This window comes from Caenorhabditis elegans, chromosome II (assembly GCF_000002985.6).
Source record: "Caenorhabditis elegans chromosome II".
Lineage (NCBI taxonomy): Eukaryota > Metazoa > Nematoda > Chromadorea > Rhabditida > Rhabditidae > Caenorhabditis > Caenorhabditis elegans.
Window position 1 is genome coordinate 9,358,330 of NC_003280.10, and position 20,202 is coordinate 9,378,531.

Sequence of the window (20,202 nt, forward strand, 5' to 3'; positions counted from 1 at the left end):
TTCATCGTTTGATCTATTTTTTCTCGTTTCCAAAACCATAATATTTTTACAAAATACTTTATATATTTTTTGGAATTTCTACCCATTATTGTATCAATGAAACGAACGTCATTTGTATCACTTTTCTCATCGTTCTTTGCTTTTCTGATTGAACCTATCTCAAACAACAACATTTTTTACTAAAAAAATTTCATATTTTGCAGAATGGGTCAAGATGACGAGGACGATGCGCATATGCTGCAAGCAAAGCAGCAAATCACTTTTAATGTTGTGAATAAGAGAAAGGTGAGCTTTTTTCAAAAGTTTGAAAACAAAATTCAACAAAAAAATAAATCTGTAATTTTTGCGAAAAAAAATTTGGTAAAAACCTCGTTTATCACAAATTAAAATAGTAAAATAAAACTAAAATTTTCTTCGTTTAAATTGAAGAAATTGTCTAAATTTATATTTAAATTTCAACATTATAAATTAAAAATCAGTTTGAAATTTCATTTTTGTTAAAAGTGATCTTCGAACTTTAAATATCAAATTTTTGGCCGACTTTCTTCGGTTTTTGCGCCAAAAGTACGGTACCCGGTCTCGACACGAAAGATTTCTGTTAAATGCGAAAAGTTATGCACCTTTAAAGGTTACTGTAACTTTCAAAAAGGAATTTTCATTTTTTTTTCCATAGTTTTCATAGTTGTCTTTTTTTGTTCAGTAAATTAATATATTTTCAAAAACGAAAAACGTTAAAAAAATCATGGAATTTCACAACAATAGTAGGTTGAAATTACAGTACTCTTTAAAGGCGCAAGCCTTTTTGCATTAAACATAAATGAATCGTTTCGAGACCGGGGACCCGTTTTTTGACGTGAAAATCTTTAAAAAATTTCATCTGCTTAATTTTCCAGTTTGAAGCTTGTTCAGTTTTTTTGTAGTTTTTTTTTTCGAATTAAAAATTTGAGAAATTTAAAATTATTCTAGAGAAAGTTTCTGAAAACACCTTGCTCTCTATGATTTTTTGTCTGAACCGTCGTTCTTCCTTCATTTTCCATGTTTCCTCCTCCACCCCCGTTCTCCATTTTTCCTGCCATTTTCCATACAAACACATTGACAATAAAAGTGAGTCAGCGGGCACAGGGACACGACGACGGCGACGACGACGACGTCTCTTTCGTCTCTTCTCCGGAAAAAAAACCACCAAAAGAGAACGTTTTTTGATCTTTTTTTGATAGTTTCCACAGGCTTCCGGTTGAACTTTTTTCTTATCAGTGTCAAGTTTTGACTCATTCTAATCGGACGATTATTCGTTTTATTTTTTTCCATTTGCTTTGAAACTTTTTCTCTTGATCATTCAAAAATTAATTTCTAAAAAAAATTACAAACCAGTAGGTATTTAGTGAACAAAAAAAAAACGACAATCACGACCGAAATCCAGTCGTTTATACTTGTTAATCAATTGTGCAAACAGGTGCAAACACAATTTGTGAGCTCTCTCGGCGTGTGCCAACTTTTACTCTTTTTTACGCCGAGGGTTCGAAGTTTAAACATTCAATAAATTTAATATTTTTTAAACAAAAAAAACCATTTATTTGTAATTTTTAAATTTTCAGGATCAATTGCGCCGTTGGCAGAGCAGCGAGATGAACGCAGAAGCAGCTCGGCGAACGAAACGTCCAAAAGTACAATTTCAAGACAGTGATATTTTTCTGTCGGCATGTATGTCTGGAGATGAAGAAGAAGTTGAAGAACTGTTGAACAAGGGTGCCAATATTAATACTTGTACAGTTGACGGGTTGACCGCATTGCATCAGGTGAGATTTGCATTTATTATTGACAATTTGGTACTTGTATCGTCCATATGTGAAGTTTCGTGAATTTTGTTTAAAAAAATACGATACCCGGTCTCGAGGTGAACCTAAAGGAGTACTGTAGTTTTTCTACAGTTTCTTCAAAATTGCACATGTTTTTCAATAAAAGTTAAACAAACGTTTGAAAACGTATGAAACATCGAGGAAAATCCTGCAACAACAGAGAGCAGGGCTGGAGCAACGAAATTACAAAAAAAAATGAAATTGATAAAAACAAAACGAATTTAATTTGGAATTTATTTTAGAAAACAACCTTAACTTTTTCTGGAAATAAAAGTTCAAAAATAAATTTTAAAAAAATTCTTTTTGAATCCTTAAAAAACACATTTTTCGTAAAAAAAAAGTTCTTTAAAAACAGCTACAGTACTCCTTTAAGGCGCACAATATTTTAAATTTGGTGCTTCGAGACCGTACTTTTGAAACAAATCGCAACGTTTTGCATATGGATAGAACATTGAAAAATTGAAATATTGCATAAACAAAACATTCGAAATTGAATATTTTCAGTCGGTAATTGATTCAAAACCCGAAATGGTTCGATTTCTTTGTGAAAAAGGAGCCGATGTGAATGCACAAGATAATGAAGGATGGACACCTCTTCACGCAGCTGCATGTTGTGGAAATGTGGCAATAGTCAGATATTTGTGTCAACATGGAGCCGATCTCTCAATAGTTAATAGTGATAAAGAGTTAGCACTTGATCTTGCAGTAGATGAACAATGTCGTGATTATCTTGACGATGATTACAAGCGACAAATGATTGATCTCGATGCTTGTAGAGATCAAGAACTTCAGACAATGTTGAAAGATGTGAATATGTGGATGAGTCAGGGAGAATATCGAGATATTCCTCACCACAGAACAGGTGGAACTGCAATGCATGTAGCTGCTGGGCGAGGATACACACAATTACTCGAATTACTTATCAAAGCGGGTGGAAATGTACGGGCACAGGATGTCGAAGGATGGACTCCGTTGCATGCGGCTGCACATTGGGCTGAACGAGATGCATGTAAAATATTATTGGAAAATGGAGCGGAATTATCGGATCTAACGTTTACGGTAGGGGTTTACAGTTTTTCTGTTGCGGTTTTCAAGACCTGGCGCCTGCTTGAAACCTACCAGCCACTCGCCTATTTTCTGTATTCTGGCGTGAATTTTCAAATTTCTTATCTTCGAATTTCAATTCGATGAAAATCAAATTTAAAAAATAAATGAGGAAGGCAGAGGTCGCCTTAATTAAGCCAGGCAGGCGTTTCGACGCCGACATGGAAGTCCTATCAAAGAAAAACGACAACAAAACTGAATTTAAAAACATTTGTCATACCAAAATATGTTTTTTCAAAGATAAAAAATATTATTTACTGAAAAAATGTACAAACTTTATTTTTATCAAAAGTATATAAATTCACACCAATTGCTTTAAATTTTTTTAAATTTTTATTTAAAAAAAAAACAATTTTCAGGGTGCTGACGTTCTTGGAGTAGCTGATAAAGAATGCATCGATTATCTTGTCGAGTTGGCTGACACTGTGAAAGTACAGAACAAGCGAAAATCACCGGGTAGTGGCTCCCAGCCACCAACTTCAATACTTCAGGAGAAGAATCATAGAATGCCGTCACACGAGGAACATGTTCTGACAAGTGAACGGAAACGAGATTTACAGCATAAGGATCAGCATAGGTGGGGGTTTAGAAATTAATAATTTGAAAATTTAATATTGGAAAGTTTTATTGGGAAAAATCTGAATCAGAATTTCCTCAAAAAAATATTTTAAAAACATTGCATGTTCACCCTCAATTATTCCACTATATCCTATCGCTTCTCTATTTTTTTGTCTATTTTTTTATATTTCTCCAGTGAAAACGAGTTTCTTCACTCGCATCCATCCACTGCATCAGTTGGCTCGACCACATCATCCAACACAAATACCACCACAACCACCATTGTTATCGGTGAAAATGATATTTCTGCTGCACAAAAAGATTCAAGAGAATCATCGAAAGAATCAGCTGTTGATGATGAAGAATATGTCGCAGAAGATGAAATGGAAGAAGCTGAAGAAGATGAAGAAGAAGAAGATGTTGAAGAAGAAGAGGAAGAAAAAAGTGAAGCTGAATTAAAAAATGGAAAAGAAATTTCACCGCTTCGATCGGAAACTACAAGTTCGAGGAGTATATCTATAACGAGGTGAGTGAGCAGGCTTTTGAGCTGGAAATTTATGTTTTCTCCTGCAATTTCCACCACCCTATGAGTTTGAAACTTCTCCCCTCTCATTCAGGGACACGTCTGCAAGCTTTTTATTTTCGAGAATTGCTCGTTTTAATTTCAAAAAAAAAACTGAATTTTGTTCTTAAACAGGTCACAATCAAACCTTTAAAAATCATTAAAATTCAAATTCAACTGAAAAGTGAATTTAAAAAATCTACTGATGTTGTTTCCTCGAAAATTCCATTTTGAGCAAGTACGTTATTACCTAGACGCGAAATTTTGTCATTTTGCGGTATTTTTTATATGAAAAACCGATAGAAATTCCTCAAAAAGGAGAGTTTGAAATTACAGTAGTCTTAAAAGGTGCACACCCATTTTCAATTTATAATAAAAATTGTCGTGACGAGACCGGGTACCGTATTTTTGGGCCAAAAATCGGAAAATTTCGCATATTTTTCTAAAATTCTTTAAGCAAATTTACTTTAAATATTATTTTTTAATAAAAAACATTTATTTTAAAATGTATCCTTTTCCTCTATAGAAAATGAAATATATTTCAAAATCATCATTCAGAAGTCTGGATGGATACACAGACCGCTCAAGTTCCGGCAGAGAAACTTCAGCCGAAATGAGCGAAGCAGCCTCGTCAGCCAGTACCGGAACGACGTCATCGTCGTCACGGTTCACATCATCAACTCCATCGTCACAAAGATCAGCAGCAGGTTCAGTGCATACAGAAACACCACGATCTTCGATGGTAAGTTCATTATTACTGACTTTTTTAAAAATTAAAATCAGTTCTTATCTCCTGCTAGCGTTTTAAGGAAAACTCATCATCAGTGGGAAGCGGTGATCAAAATGTCAGTGCAACGATACCGATTGTTCCATTATCAGCTCCACCGAAAGCAGTTCATCAGAGCCCGAGCTCATGGATTAATAGAGGAGTTCCTCTGTCTTCAAGGTATCCATATTTGATATGAATTCTAAGAAATTTAGTGATAGGACGTGTGAACTATTATGGGGTTATTCAAGTAGTGTCGGAAAATTAAAAAGTGTAGAAAAATTACGTCACAACTGTATTAAAATACATAAAAACATGTATTTTTATACATTTGTGACGTCACAAATGTATTTAAATACATTTTTCTACATAACTTGAATAAAACCCCATTAGAAAATATGATTTGCACAAAATATGACTATGCTTATTGTCACAATAAAAACAAAAAGAAGAAGAATATGCTGATGATTCATATTTTGTGTATTCAAGAAAGAAAGAAACAAGTCGCACTTGTAAAAGTACAAGTTCGAGTTTTTTCTTTAAAAATATAATTATTTTTTCTAGGTCCTCCACATCATCGGTAACACGAAGCAGTTCAACTCCCGTGTCTGAAATCATTTCACCACCTTCGTCTATTCACTCGCAACTATCGTTCCCAAGTGTGAGCAATACTACTACTACAACAGCTACAGTAGCCCCAACTTCATCAACTGTTCCGTCGACACCTGTTTCCAACGTTATGGCTGCAACGATATCATCAACAGCGAAGAATACACCGTCTCCAGCCGGAAGTGTCACCACAATCAACGCGACTTTCTCAAAACCAAGGTGGGTTTTATTTTTACAAACTTAAAAAGGAAAAAATTCGATTAAATCGTACCTTTTAAAATCTTTATCAGAAGAAAAAATTCAATTTTAATTTTTTTTTGTTGATAAATGACAAACCATTGTCCTAGTTTTTTGTAGAATATTATAGTCGAATAATATTATCCCATTGTATTTTTTTTGTTTTTTTTTCAGTTCAATTTTCAGTTTGGTCCCATGTCCCTTGTCCTCGTTCATTTTTGTTTTTGTTTTTCACTTTCAGCAGCAGACATCCATCAGAAGAAGTATACCGTAGTCCTTCTCAACCAACAAATGTTCCGTGGGCTTCTTTATGGCACAATGTGAATAATGCCTCAACTGGTCAAATTCGTTCGCACATTGAACAACTTCGAAATGCGTCGTTCTCTTCTCTTTCGAGTTATCCACGTGTCAGTGCCTTCAGATCGCCTATTAAAACGACGGCGTCTTCTACGTCGGTGAACTCGGCGAGCTCTCCATTATTGCTCCAACCTCATCCTCATCCTCCAGTGATTGCAGAGTATCCACGTGGATTTGTTCCACAACAGATTAATCCGAACAAAATGAGGTTTATAGAGTGCAATTGTGTGTGTGTGATTTGCTTGCTTCGACGTGATTATTGATACTAACAGAATGTTCAAAAAGCCTGAAAGTGGCACTATTGAAAAAGGAAAATTTCTGAAAACGTACTTGTTTAGGGAATCTAAAAACGCATGTATTGGTTATCACCCTCATCACTTCTTATTCTATATTTCCCTGCTCTCTTTGCTGCTCCGAATTTCTCTTTTTCCAAAGAATGAATCAACCCCTGATGCAAACCACAATAATATATAAAAGCAAACCATCATCATTCAATATTTTCATTGATTTTCAGTCGATGGCAATCAAAAACGGTGACAGAAAGCGAAGCGGAACGCCGAAACAATTCTCGAATGCAACGTCAACATCGTCGTTCGACACAAGGAGTCACGAAAGAGCAACTTGAGGAGGCGAGCAAGTTTGCAACTGACGAGGTTGCCCGGAGGAATTCACAAGTGCTCAGTACTTATCCAAACTCGGTAAGAATTTAGAAAAAAACATTTGTTATGTGCTTCAAAACGGAGCTGTTAAGCCGTGAATTTTGCAAGGTGCAGATTTAAAAAAAAGGCGGAGGTTTGATGCATGTCGATTTACGAGGGATTTTGTACCAACTAGGATTTTATAGAATTTCGAATTTATGTTTTTCAAATATTTTTAAAATTTCAGTCATATAAGTTTTCGTAAATCGACATGCATTAAATCGTGCCGCAACCTTGCAAAATCACCGCTCCGCCTCTTTTTCTTTAATCCAAAACTGCGCCTTTACGAAATTCACGGCTTTATCGTTTTGTTTTGATATAAAACGAAGATTTTATGTTGCCAGCTTTTTTGTCCTCGTTTTCAATAAGTTTTTTCGCAAAAAAATAAACTTCTCTTGTACAGTACAACGAAAAATGCTACCGAAGTTTGAAAATTTTGCATTCATTTTTCCATTTAAAAATTTTTTTAAAAAACTTATTTTTCCCCTATTTTTCTCTATCCATTGTTAACAGATTTCTTGCTTGGCGTGCAGTCCATCCCTTTTTTCCTTCTTTTCAGTTACACGCACGTCTTGCATCCGAAGAGAAGGATCTTTCCTCAACAAGTGATGATCTGAAAGATGGTGATGTCAGCACTACAGCTACCGTATCCCTAATCAACTCACCAAACTCTAATTCTGCGAATGTTAGGAGAAAGAGTCAGGTAAATTGAGATTTATGAACGAAGAAAAAAATAAGAGTAAACCCCCTTGAAATTCTTAATAATTCCCAATGTGATCGCAAGCTTAAGTTCGTTGTTTCTTTCTTTTCTTAGTATATATGTGTGTCTTTTTTTTGGTCAATATGGTCAATGTAGCTGTTATGAGGAGTGTCATGTTTTGGTGCCATTATTTCAGGGACTCTCGATTTCTCGATCAAATCGTCGTGCAACTGGTCCAGTGAATCCAGAAGATTTGGCTCCGGCAATGAGCCTTCGTCTCGCTACGGCTCAACCATACTCGCCAGCATCAGTTAGATCGAATGCTGGAACTCTTCCAACAATGACGTCACGATTTTCGGAAAAAGCACAATCTTTGCCGCCGGCGAGCAACGGAATGGTAAGACGAAAAAATGTTGTGAAATATTTTTATATTTTTTTGGAAGTGATTTGGTGACTGCTCCTTCTATTTTTCTACTATTCAACATTAGTTTTCTGTGTTTGATTCTATTAGTTTTCAGTTTTTATTCCTGATTCAAATCAAACGGCTTAAAAAATAGTTTTAAAAAAATTATGAGCAAAAATACTTACCTGAATCCGGACGAAAAAAGCGGAAACTAATATGTCGCAAATTTAAAACTTTTTTCCTGACAAATTTAAAGATTTTATATACAGATGCAGTCTAGTTGCAATTCCGAGTGTCAATTTTGGAAAAACCATATCAAAAAATTGAAAAATTAAAATTAAAAATTCAAGAGTTTCTCAGTTTTTGCCGTATCTCGTTTTTTGCTTACTTTTGTGCAAAAAAATAGAAAATATATTTTTCGCTGCTCGGATAGTTCCAAAAATATTATATTATATTTTTTGTGAGAAACAATGCACAAACTTGTGTAATGAGCACTCTTGGGGATAAAATTGTGCCAATAGGATCAATGATCAACTGAAATTGATACCATATCTTATCTCTCAAAGAATTTTTTCACGTTTTTTCAACGTTTTCTTTTCGAATATCTCAAATTTCTAGTTCTCTAAACAACTTGGATGAGATCGAACGTCTAGTGTTCGATTACCTTTAAGTTTGATAAATTTCAAATTAAAAAATTATTTTCTAGCTTAAACCTAATTAGTTTTAAAATCTGTGACCTCGGTGCTATTTTTTATTTTCTAAAATATAGTTTAACCTATAGGATGAGTATGCGTGCAGATGTTTTGTGTGCTCCCACCACCTCTTGAAACTTTTTGCAATTTTTTTCGGTTTTATAAACGACCCAATATATTCTCTGCATCCTCTCCCCTTCTTGCTTTCTCTCTCTCTGTCCAGGTGCCTGTCTCACCTCCCCCCGGTTCAAAACAAATAAAGCGGATTTTTAAGAGTTTGGGAAGTGGAGCAGCACAAAACTTTTTGTTTCTTATTTCGGTGCAACATTTCTAAATTCTACTAAATCCCAACAACGAAGAAAAAAACATGACTACTACAGCTATTTCAAGTCCAATAATTCTAAGATCTAGAAATCGACGACTTCATCGACCATATTCTCAGGATAGAGCGAGACAGCGATCGTTTAGTACTGACAGAGTATCAATTTCAATTTTTAATTAATACATTTATTTTATCTCAGATCTAGCTTAAAATTAGTTACTGAAATTTAGAAATTTTACTATTGAAAAAAGTAAGAAAAATCTATTGTTTTTCAGTCCTCGACTCAACCTCTCTCTACTCGAAGTGCAATTGTTGCTGGACTATCATCTGCACCTTCAATGCGAACAACAGCTCCACTATCATCAACTGCGACATCGTCAAGATTTATGCCGTCCTCTTCATTGTCATCAAATGGATCATCAGCTAATCAACAACCGTCATCAATTTATGGATTACAAGTAATCTAGAATATGTCTTTCGCACAATTTTTTAAATTTTCAGAGTCGTCCAACAGAAACTAATCTAAACTACAAAGCACTTTTCGAGAAGGAACGATCGGAATGTGAACGTCTTCGGCGAGAAATGGAAGAGATGAGGAGGTCACAGACGGCGGATGTATGTTTTCATTTTAATTAGCATAAAATTTCATTTTCAAAAATTTCAGTCATACCGTGGAGCATCTACACAACTCGCGTGGCGTGCCCGAAACGCTTCTCCATCTGCTCAACCACATAATTTATCGGTTGCCAAGTCGACATCTCTAGCTTCATTCGACGAGAATGAACGCAGGAGTATGGAGAGAAAAATTTCGGATTTGGAGTTACAACTCAAGGTGAGAAACAGGGCTTGTTGTTTTTTTTTTGGGAAAAATAGATTTTTTGTGACCTGCAAAGTTTAGCAAAAATTAAAAAAATCCTTCAATTGGATTTTTTTTTGATAAATTCGATTGTTTCTTGTTTTTTGGTCGAATTATATCGGTCTCGACACGCTTGCTTTTTTTTGGTAAAATGTTAAAGATTACTGTAGTTTCAAACATTTTTTGTTGTGGAATTTTTTCATTGTTTTTGGTTGGAAACATACATGTATATTTAAAAAATTTTTTAACTAAAAAAAACAATTAAAACACATAAATTTTGATAAATCTACGGGGGAAAATCTGTGAAAATTCCACAGCGAAAGAAGTTAAGAAACTACAGTACTCTTTAAAGGCGCGCGCCCGTTTGTATTTTATAAAACTTCGTGTCGAGACCCGATACCGTAGTTTTTGACGCAAAACTCACTGGACTTGGCGTTTAGGTAATATTTAGCAAATATAATAGTTTTTTTTTTAAATAAAAAACATTTATGTAATTTTGTAACATTGTAATTTTTCAGACTGCCACCAACCTTCGAATGGAAAATCAGCGGCTCAAAGAGGAAAACGGGGCGCTGGTGCGGGTCATATCGAAGATGACCATCTAGCTTTATGGTTTTACAAAAAAATTTAATTATTTGAATCATTATTCTGTTTTCCTCTCACAGCCCAAATATTGCACATTTTCTGTCTCGTTACCTCTTTCTGACACACACACACTTCGCCTGCCTCTTATAGGAAAATGTTATTTCTTTCATTCTCCGTGGAATTTTTCTTCTTCCTATCATCCAATTTTCGCTATTTTTGAGGTTTCTTACTAGAAATCTAAAAAATTAACTTTCTTCTCTCTCTCCGGGATACTGTACACACTGATATTTCTCACATTTTCCCTCTTCATTCTCTCTCCCCGCCCACGCATAACAACTACAAAAGTGCATACATAATATTTTTTTTCGTCTCGTCACCAGAAATGTGCAATAATTGTTTTTTCCTTCATCGTTCATCGTTTTTAGAAATTAATTGCATCTAAAAATATAGAATATTCATGGATTATTTTTTGCGTATTATTCAAGTTTCAAAGAAAAAAGCACAGAAAGACGATTTGGAAAGACAAAAACATTTTTTGAAAGCTCAATCGAAATCCGGATCAAACAATACAACTCGACGACGGGGAGCCGATATCGATCGGCACAGGGATCCACTTGTCTGGGTATGCTGTTGACGCATATTTTGGCGTCTACGGTTCAAATCCCAGAGTTGAGCACGCTCGATGACGTCATCGAGTTCATCTTCATTCACAATTTCATCGACGAATAGATTTGTTGTTGAGCGGCTTGTGACTGGAAATATTTGAATAAAATAGTGGAAATTTGGAAATATTTAAAAACCAACCAATTCTTGAAGTATTTATTCTACTTTTATTCACCATTGGACCTTCAAATCGAATCGGAATTTCATTTATATCAACATCAAACTTTCGTAATTCTCCTTTTGCCATATCGATTTTTGGTTTTTGTGAAGAAAGTTTCTCGGTATTATCAATTGATTTATCAATTAATTTTTCAATGGATTTATCGATTTTTCCTTGACGCGTTGATTTTTCAATAGACTTTTCTCGTTTCAACGTTGTATTTCCTTGATCCGCCCATTTAGCACGTTCCTTTGATTTCGTTGTTTCCGTTTTTTGAGGTTTTGATAATTTTTCAGGAACTTTTTTCTCGATTTTTTCCGATTTGTCCTGTACAGATCGATCATTCTTAGATTCAACTGTTTTTTCAACATTTTCAGGTTTTCTTCTGTCCGTTTCATCAGAATTTCTCGTCGTGTATGTCGTCTCTGTGACCTGATAAGATCTATGAAATCGAACTTCATCATCATCTTTTGGAGCATTCTTTCGTGAAATTTTAGATGAAACAATTGATTCGGTTGTCGTTTTTTCGGGTTTTAAAATTGAAATTACTTCTTCCTCGGTTTTAATTGAAATCGTATCACTGTCCTTTTTCTGAGATGTGCTCTGAGAGTTCTGAGAGATTTGGATGGATTTCAAATCGATTGGAGGAAGATTTTCAGATGTAGAGCGGGGTTCTTCGGATGGAGGCTTTTGAGCAGATACTGGCTCTGAAAATGATGTTACCAGCAAGAAATTCACAGAGTTTTAGCGAGGATTATAGTTTTCGTTTGAATTTTTTTTTCAATATTTATAAGCTTTATTAACACTTTTGTGGTAATTGAGTAGACGTAACCCAACTTATCATAATTAAATATTAGAAAGTATTTTTAATGCTTTTCGAATTTTTCAGAGTTTTGGTGAATTGCCAAAATTTCCAAAAATTTGGAATTTCGAGCGTTCCTATCTAATCAAACTACCTAACACTTAATTGATACAACAACCTTTAAAATTGTTCTTCCATTTCACATACCTCTTCTGAAAGAACGATTCGAGTTCAGTAGACGTGGCAATTTCGTGGTGCTCTTCGATTTCTCTCCGTTTCGCATAAATTCCGATGTTGTACTACCACCATCCACTTCCTTGATATCCAGTCGTGGAATTTGTTCGTCTTTTTCAGATTTTTGTGCAAGAGTCTGACTCTGCGTCTCCAATTTTACCCGTTCTCCCATCATCCATTTCTCATTCTTTCCAAGCCAAGAAGCAGTGCCAAGCTCATTTAAATGCTCCATGCTTCCTCCAATCTGGAAGTTTTAAGTTGTGATGTTTGGATGTTTAGATGAAATATTTTTAGAGGTTGTGGAAGATTCATAAATTTGTTCTTCAAACCTTTGGAATGTGCCAAAAAATTAGCAATAAATTTTGAAAAATTCTAAAACATTTTTGAGTGTTAAATTATGAAATTCTCTATTTATACGAAATCCCCGCTGACGATACTTTAAAAACAACATATCATAATAGTAAAAGATTCAAAAAAGAACTACAACTATTAAAATTAAATTCAAACTTTTGTGAAAATGCCAACAGTTACGAAACCTGGAGCTCCCTATTTTTTTTGTTGAAATATTTATTTCAAAACTAGCAATTTATGTATTTCGATAAGGAACTAATATTTGGAAAAAACCCTACTTTTAGTGGTGGAATATGATGAGATTGTAGATGCTTGATTTGAATATTCGAAGCACTTGGACTTCTCGAAAGAATTCCATCAAACGGATAAGGTAGACCTGTGAAAAATAATTACCGGAAAATGAGGAGAACGGAAATATACATGTACACTTCCGGATACACTTGTTAGAAGTACCTGTGATTGTTCCATATCCTTCTTTTTTCAAATAAATGTCCATTGATTCGGCAGAGTGCAAGAACGTTGGGATGAGCTCTGGTGCACGGATTATTGGGTTATATCTCTGGAGAGTTTATAATTAGAAGGTTTGTAGTTAGCAGAAAAGGTATCTATTGAAAAAATCGATCCAACCTTTAGTCTTAACGTAAATCTTGCTTGTCCATAAGGTACATTTACAAATGGTCCAGTTTCCACCGCCACGTATTCTCCATTTGTTTCAAGATCATCAAACTGGAAATACGATGTCTTTTCTAAATTATTAATTTTTAAACTCACATGATGAACAGGTATTCCTTGAGTTGTGAAGAGTCTTCTCACAGCTGTAGCTGTCCTGAGCAAATCTGTGAGAGCATCGAGAAAAACAATCCAATGTTTGAATTGTTTTCGTGTGACGACAAGAATTCTGCCATGATCAAACATATCTCCATTTCGAAATACACGGATCTGTAGTTTGGGGTGTTGTATTTAAATAACCTGGATTACTGTGGTGCCAGAGCAGTCCGCAAAATATGCGACTCTATTTGGAAACATACATTTTTTACCAAAAGAAATACACTGAAATTTATAGGCAGTGAAATACAAAAAATAAGTGCCCTGGGCTTGCAAACGGTGCCCCAACTTTGTGGCTTTCAAGAAGTAATGGCTCAAGCAACACTGCTCAATGTTCTTAAAAAATCTACTTAAAGCTGTTTGATTTAATTTAGAAAATTTTTGGAGGTAAAAAATAAAACAAATAAGTTTAACAAAAGTTATCAATCAAATTAAACGATTGTGCGACAAAAATTATGATAGAATCTAAAAGTACACTTTAAAAAACTCCATAGTTTCAACAAACAGTTTATTTAATCTAAAAGAAATCATAATTTCACAAACCTCCTAAAAAAACTTACTCTCACCGGAGAAAAACCCCACATTTATCTCAAATAGAAGGTCAAAAAGCGAGGTTCGTCGGAAATGGACAACAATAGAGAAACTCACCCTCAATGGGAAAAAGTCGACATGATGGATGATTGTGTGCAGGTTCTCGCTCATTTTCTTTCCAGATCTTTCTTTAATATTTTATAATCCACAAGATGTTATTTTATTGCTATTATTACTATTAAAGCACCATGCTCAGCGGAAACCAAGAAACCAGACGCCTTATTCAGTCAACTGGAAATTTGATGTGTGAGTTTAAAATTTTAGGGAAAGAAGATGAAATAAAAAGAAACAGTTAGAATATAAACTGGGAAAGTTCTTAGGATTTATTTTGTCAAAAAATAACTGATCGAGTTTTTGATACGTTTGCTATTTTATAGTTAAAACATCAATTTCACGTTTTTCTCGGATGCCTTCGAACGGTAATGTAAACTGATAATTTTTTGAAAATGATAAAAATCACTTTATTGAGGGAAATTGTCCTACTTCAGTTTACAATTGTGATGTTCTTGAAAACTATCACCATGTAACCCGCTTAAAAACAAATAATTCAATCAATATTTCCGAAAGCTTAAAGAATATAATTCAATAAACGTTCCACAGAAAATCAAACGGATACACAACAAAAGTACGAATGGAATGTACAAGATGAGGAGAAGGAAATTTTTTTTTGAATAGCTGCTTGCACCAGCTCGCACGACTGAACACATCCGGAGATACCTTTGGAGAGCTATTATGTTGTTGGGGTGGACTCCACTTCTTCAGACATCTATTATTGTTATTATTATTATTATTGGGAGAGTATATTTAGAAGTTGGAAATGGAAAATGGGCAACCGGGGGAATAGAGTGGACAATGCAACTTTTCATCTAAAAAACTGTTTTTGCAAAACGGGCAGCATATCTGAAATTTAAAAAAAATCTGAAATTCTGCAAAATGGGGTCAGGCTGCAAAATTCTGCAATTCGTGTACTGTTTGACCTTGAGTTAGTCAATTCACCTAAGTTTCCACCACATGTGATTCCCACCGATTCACTCTGATCCACATTTAAAACATTGTGAAAAACTCTTTAAGCATCATTGACGTTCCCAATCTTGATTTTCCAACGCCATCCACAAATATTCTTTTTTCATAAAATTTCATATCTTATAGTTAAAACAATCATTTTGAAATTGCAACCAAAATTACCTTGAACAATAATTCGTATAACGAAAAATTGATAAAATCCAGTTTAATCCCTTGATGATTCATACTTTCTCCGCGGGAGAGACACCATCAGAGAAGGTCGTTGATTCCGTTAATTTGACCGATATTGTCTTGATATCACTATCGACAAAGCATGACTTTTCAAAATATTTTATTAGTATTTCACATTGTTTTTGTTTCCGTCGTATTTTCTGCTGATATTGATTTTGTAAGTTTTTTTTTCCAATTTTAAAGTATTTTAAACATGGTAGGTATTTAGAAAAAACCTTACATATAAACTACGAGATAAGAAGATTTCATTTAAAACTTACCAAATATAAATTCTTAAGAAAAGTTTTAAAAACCATTATTTGTTATTTTATTAACTTGCATTCAAAAATTTCAAGACTTCAAGCCTGCAACAGTGCTCAAAAATTTGCTCAACGTGCCCACTTTTGGGTAAATTTGGTAATTTACAAATAATTGACTGAAAATTTTGAAATTCTGAAAAATGTTGAAGAGTTTCATCATGATATTTTAACTCGCGTGAATTAAAAATTCAATAATTAAATTCAGCCTCTAATATGCGACAAGGGGTATCGAGTATCGTCGATAAATCGTGCCAAAACCGCCTACAGCCTCTTGGGTAGTCTAACAGTAGAATGTGAGCAAATTGCTCTCGCTGAGAGCACAAATTGTGCTCCACAACAGAGTGTTCCAAAGTGCACGGGTTTGTTGGAAGGTACGTAGTTATTACTAACTGACTAAATAGACGTTTCAATTTCTAGGATGTACTGGTAACACATGGCTAGGAGGATTTCACGTCTATCTGCTTGAAAACACTACACAAGCCGCAGTGTAAGTATTAAACGAACAACGAGTTTGGGACATCTGAGCGCTCATGGCTTTCTCCTTTTCAGGCTTGACCCAGTTTGTTGCTCATCTCCTTCAGTCCAAATTGATGCGGGATCTTGTATAAATGATCAATTAAATACCGGAACTCGCGACTTTTCTCACTCCATCGTCGCTGATTTGGTACTAAAATTCAAATTAAACTTTCACAATCCTCAAAAATACAGGTGTACCGAGGATGGCAATGTTGGCATCAATACGACTTGAAACGTACTCTAGTGGATCTTCTTTGGAAAACTGAGATATGTCCATTTTCTTCCACTGATTTTCCAGTTATCACGAGAAAAAGTGAGAATTTCAAAGAATTTGAGTTAATAAACAATCATTCAACTTTTTTGGAACAGATAAATCAACTGAATTTTTCAGCCGAATGTGAAGAGTGCTCATGTGAATGTGGAATTGAGCAATGCTCAAATGGGGCAAGTCCAGTTCGAGTTATTCATAAAAAACTTCTTCTTCCATGTGCATGTGATTGTACTTGTTCTTTTAAATGTTTGTAAACGTTTTTTTCATTTTCGGAACTAATAAACTATTTAAAAAATATATTTTACTTTTCAAAGAAATATTCAAAATGCTCATGATGAGCTTTTATTTGAATTTTGTGTGTGTTTACTTACTATAATGATTTTGCCATTATTGATAGTTCTTATCAAGAGACTGTCTTAATTTCTCTTTGCTATTTGTGTGTTACAGCTTGCAATTTTTCTGACTTCATTTCAATTTCTAGGAAAACTGATCTTCCTTCGGTGTCAATGAGTGCACTTCCAGTAGAAATAATTGCGTTACGGATAAACAAGATCGGTGGACCGGTGGGTTTTTTTTCGAAAAAAATTAAAGTTTTTAAGTGGTTTTAGTATCAATATGAATAAATGTTTTATATTCAGATTCTAATGAAGTCTCCTAATTTTGAATGTGGTCACATTGAATCGATAATCCCTCAGTCGAAGTGGGCTAAGTCAGAATCTAATGATTTAAAACTGCATCTTTGTAAGTTAAGACGAAAAGTGGTAGTTTCAGGAGTGGAAGATGAAGGACTAGAGATGAGATGTAAACTGAAGCTAACACTGAGATGGTCAGATGAAGCAAGAGGTGGACAGGTTTTGATGTTACTGACTCCGAGATTGGCAGAGGAGATAACAAGGTCGAGAATATTGGATGAGGTTTTGTGTATTCAAGTGGGGAAAGAAACATGCTGCGAGAGATCACGACTGATCAAAAAGTTAGAAAATTGATGCGAGGAGTTTTCAAGAGAATCCCATCTAATAGATGGCAAGTTGAAATCCCCTAGTCATCAGGGCAAGAGCCATCAGGGATATAAGAGTCAAGATGTGAGATCAATTTGGAAGTTTCAGGAAAAGTGAGATCTGGAGGACGGTATATGAGGAAGCATGTAAAAGGGGAAAAAGTATTGAAGGTAGAGGAGACGCGACAATCAAGTATTTCAGAACGATGAGAGCCGTAGTGTGGCGTGAAGATTATGCCAAGAGCGATTAAGGTCATTGAGTTTTTATAGAGAGGATTAATTCCCCCCATGGTATTCATTGTGAACGTTAGAATTACGGTCGATAGAAGTATCATGAGATGACAATAAAGAGTTCGGAACTGAATATGAATTATTCTGAATATGAATAATTCAAAATATGATACAGGAAAATTATCTGGACTGTCTCTCAGCCAATTCCTCATCCTTCACACAAACATAATCATCTTGATCAAATGCCGAAACAGTGTCGAAAAGCGTCTTGCATAAAGTCTCCGCACGTTCCGGATGCTCGTGAGCGATCCGTTTTGCTTGACAAACGAGTTGATGCAGTTTTTCCGAAAAGTCCGATTGAATCTGTAAGTTGTTGGTTTACTTCTAGAAAAATGTATGAGGTCTTACAGATTGATGTTTTGTTGGCTGACAATCGAGTGACAGTGGTGTGGTGTTGGATTCCATTTTTGAACGTTCTGTAAATATAAATGAGTAGAAAGAAAAAAAAAGTCGAAGAAAAAATTGAAGAAAATTACACAAAAATTGGTATAGTTTGCAACTTACAAAACTAGTAGTAAACTATTTATAAATTGAAAATATGTCCAGTTGTTGAACGGTCTTGAGAAATGAATAAAATTTTAATTTTTTCCATATATTTTATCACCAAAAAATGTGTAATTTTTTTTAATGTGTCTATGCGTGGCGGGCAGCACGGAGGTCTTTGATATGGCTATGCTCTCATTTCTCTCATTTTTTTTTGCTAATTAAAATATGGAACAATGTTGTCAAAAAATGTACCGGTATCTCCTTATCTCCTCATACATAATCGTTGAGATAAATAAAATTCAAGTAAAAACTGAATTAAGACCGGATATAAGCAAAAATGAGAAAATATTTCAAGTTATGCAAGTTCAAGCTACTGTTCAATATTAGCAGCTCAAGGTGGCAAACTTAAAAAATTGAACTTTAAAAAGTGAAAATTTTCAAAATTTTCAGTCAATCTTTGGTAGAAAAATTTCCCAATATTTCCAAAAAAGTGGACACTCTGAGGGTTAAAGCATTGCTGCAGGCTTGAAATCCTACAACTTTTGAATAAAATATCATAGAAAAATTCATAGATAATGGTTTTTTAAACTTTTCTTAAGAATTTATATTTGGTAAGTTTTAAATGAAATCTTCTTGTCTCGTAGTTTATATGTAATGTTTTTCCAAATACCTTTCCTATTGAGAATACTTTAAAATTGGAAAAATACTCACAAAATCGATATCAGCAGAAAATACGACGGAAACAAAAACAATGTTAAATACTAATAAAATATTTTGAAAAGTCATGCTTTGTCGATAGTGATATTAAGACAATATCGGCCAAATTAACGGAATCAACAACCTTCTCTGATGGTGTCTCTCCCGCGGAGAAAGTATGAATCATCAAGGGATTAAACTGGATTTTATCAATTTTTCGTTATACGAAAAAAAAATCTGAAAAATGTTGGAGAGTTTCATCATGATATTTTAACTCGCGGAAATCCGAAATTTTGTATCTCCTCTGAATTAAAAATGCAATCATTAAATCCAGGCTCTAATATGCGACAAGGGGTTCCGAGTATCATCGATAAATCGTGCAAAGACCGCCTACAGCCTCTTGGGTAGTCTAACAGTGGAATGTGAGCAAATTGCTCTGGCTGAGAGCACAAATTGTGCTCCACAACAGAGTGTACCAAAGTGCACGGGTTTGTTGGAAGGTACGTAGTTATTACTAACTGACTAAATAGACGTTTCAATTTCTAGGATGTACTGGTAACACATGGCTAGGAGGATTTCACGTCTATCTGCTTGAAAACACTACACAAGCCGCAGTGTAAGTATTAAACGAACAACGAGTTTGGGACATCTGAGCGCTCATGGCTTTCTCCTTTTCAGGCTTGACCCAGTTTGTTGCTCATCTCCTTCAGTCCAAATTGATGCGGGATCTTGTATAAATGATCAATTAAATACCGGAACTCGCGACTTTTCTCACTCCATCGTCGCTGATTTGGTACTAAAATTCAAATTAAACTTTCACAATCCTCAAAAATACAGGTGTACCGAGGATGGCAATGTTGGCATCAATACGACTTGAAACGAACTCTTGTGGATCTTCTTTGGAAAACCGAGATATGCCCATTTTCTTCCATTGATTTTCCAGTTATCACGAGAAAAAGTAAGAATTTCAGATAACTTAAGTTGAAGTCTATAAATAAAAATAACGTTTCTGACAGATAAATCAACTGAATTTTTCAGCCGAATGTGAAGAATGCTCATGGGAATGTGGAATTGAGCAATGCTCAAATGGAGCAAGTCCGGTTCGAGTTATCCACAAAAAGCTTCTTCTTCCATGTGCATGTGATTGTACTTGTTCTTTTAAATGTTTGTAAAGGCTATTTTCATTTCTGGAACTAATAAATTATTTAAAAATAATATTTTACTATTTAAAGAAATATTCAAAATGCTCATGATGATTTTTTATTTGTATTTGTGTTTACTTTGAGATGATTTCATCACTATTGATAGTTCTTATCAAGAAATTGCCTTGATTTCTCTTTGCTGATATATTTGTGTGTTACAGCTTGCAATTTTTCTTACTTCTTTTCATATTATAACATTTATATTTTACTTATTAAAATTTTATTTTGACATAAACTTGCTAAATTTTACAATTTCTAA

At 34.5% G+C, this 20,202-nt stretch overlaps 5 protein-coding genes, 1 non-coding gene and 1 pseudogene across 11 annotated transcripts; 5 read left to right on the forward strand and 2 right to left on the reverse strand.

Annotated features, from left to right (window-relative positions):
• The first annotated feature begins 200 nt into the window (after positions 1–200).
• Positions 201–10,770, forward strand: mel-11 (cGMP-dependent protein kinase interacting domain-containing protein). Of its 4 annotated transcripts, NM_001026757.4 has the most exons (16): positions 202–285; positions 1,596–1,796; positions 2,361–2,915; positions 3,320–3,537; positions 3,715–4,044; positions 4,639–4,822; positions 4,890–5,026; positions 5,411–5,674; positions 5,934–6,257; positions 6,564–6,747; positions 7,307–7,450; positions 7,644–7,844; positions 9,140–9,322; positions 9,366–9,479; positions 9,529–9,696; positions 10,239–10,770. In NM_001026757.4, exons 1-16 carry the CDS (start codon positions 205–207, stop codon positions 10,323–10,325), a joined length of 3,375 nt encoding a protein of 1,124 aa, NP_001021928.1. In that variant the 5' UTR covers positions 202–204; the 3' UTR covers positions 10,326–10,770. The 4 variants fall into 4 exon arrangements, with proteins under 4 accessions (NP_001379325.1, NP_001021928.1, NP_001379421.1 ...); NM_001393153.1 differs by lacking the exon at positions 5,934–6,257 and having other exon boundaries at positions 201–285; positions 4,881–5,026; NM_063593.7 differs by lacking the exon at positions 5,934–6,257 and having other exon boundaries at positions 204–285; positions 10,239–10,769.
• On the reverse strand, positions 10,745–14,164 carry C06C3.3 (Doublecortin domain-containing protein). Its single transcript, NM_063594.4, has 8 exons — positions 13,989–14,164; positions 13,287–13,454; positions 13,143–13,241; positions 12,969–13,074; positions 12,794–12,891; positions 12,138–12,408; positions 11,110–11,835; positions 10,745–11,057 (listed from the first exon to the last, which is right to left on the reverse strand). The coding sequence occupies exons 1-8, from the start codon at positions 14,040–14,042 to the stop codon at positions 10,849–10,851; spliced, it is 1,731 nt and encodes a 576-aa protein (NP_495995.2). The 5' UTR covers positions 14,043–14,164; the 3' UTR covers positions 10,745–10,848.
• Positions 14,165–14,961: 797 nt separating this feature from the next.
• C06C3.4 (uncharacterized protein) lies at positions 14,962–16,568 on the forward strand. Its single transcript, NM_063595.6, has 6 exons — positions 14,962–15,342; positions 15,690–15,855; positions 15,902–15,971; positions 16,034–16,148; positions 16,193–16,313; positions 16,392–16,568. Exons 1-6 carry the CDS (start codon positions 15,268–15,270, stop codon positions 16,523–16,525), a joined length of 681 nt encoding a protein of 226 aa, NP_495996.3. The 5' UTR covers positions 14,962–15,267; the 3' UTR covers positions 16,526–16,568.
• A 209-nt stretch (positions 16,569–16,777) lies between these two features.
• C06C3.12 (FBD domain-containing protein) lies at positions 16,778–17,519 on the forward strand (the record flags this gene model as incomplete). The annotated part of the gene is made up of 3 exons (NM_001267277.1): positions 16,778–16,834; positions 16,910–17,244; positions 17,378–17,519. 3 exons carry the CDS (start codon positions 16,778–16,780, stop codon positions 17,517–17,519), a joined length of 534 nt encoding a protein of 177 aa, NP_001254206.1.
• On the reverse strand, positions 17,516–18,929 carry C06C3.10 (uncharacterized protein; the record flags this gene model as incomplete). Of its 2 annotated transcripts, NM_001129107.3 has the most annotated exons (3): positions 17,516–17,862; positions 17,908–17,975; positions 18,757–18,929. In NM_001129107.3, the coding sequence occupies 3 exons, from the start codon at positions 18,829–18,831 to the stop codon at positions 17,715–17,717; spliced, it is 291 nt and encodes a 96-aa protein (NP_001122579.1). The 2 variants fall into 2 exon arrangements, with proteins under 2 accessions (NP_001122579.1, NP_001391113.1); NM_001404231.1 differs by lacking the exon at positions 18,757–18,929 and having other exon boundaries at positions 17,680–17,862; positions 17,908–17,964.
• C06C3.14 lies at positions 17,742–17,981 on the forward strand. Its single transcript, NR_051529.1, has 2 exons — positions 17,742–17,864; positions 17,910–17,981. It is a non-coding gene; the product is annotated as an Unclassified non-coding RNA C06C3.14 (non-coding RNA).
• Positions 18,781–19,913, forward strand: C06C3.9 (annotated as a pseudogene). Its single transcript has 6 exons — positions 18,781–18,859; positions 19,076–19,241; positions 19,288–19,357; positions 19,420–19,534; positions 19,579–19,699; positions 19,780–19,913. Coding segments are annotated over exons 1-6 (685 nt in total).
• Positions 19,914–20,202: the final 289 nt, after the last annotated feature.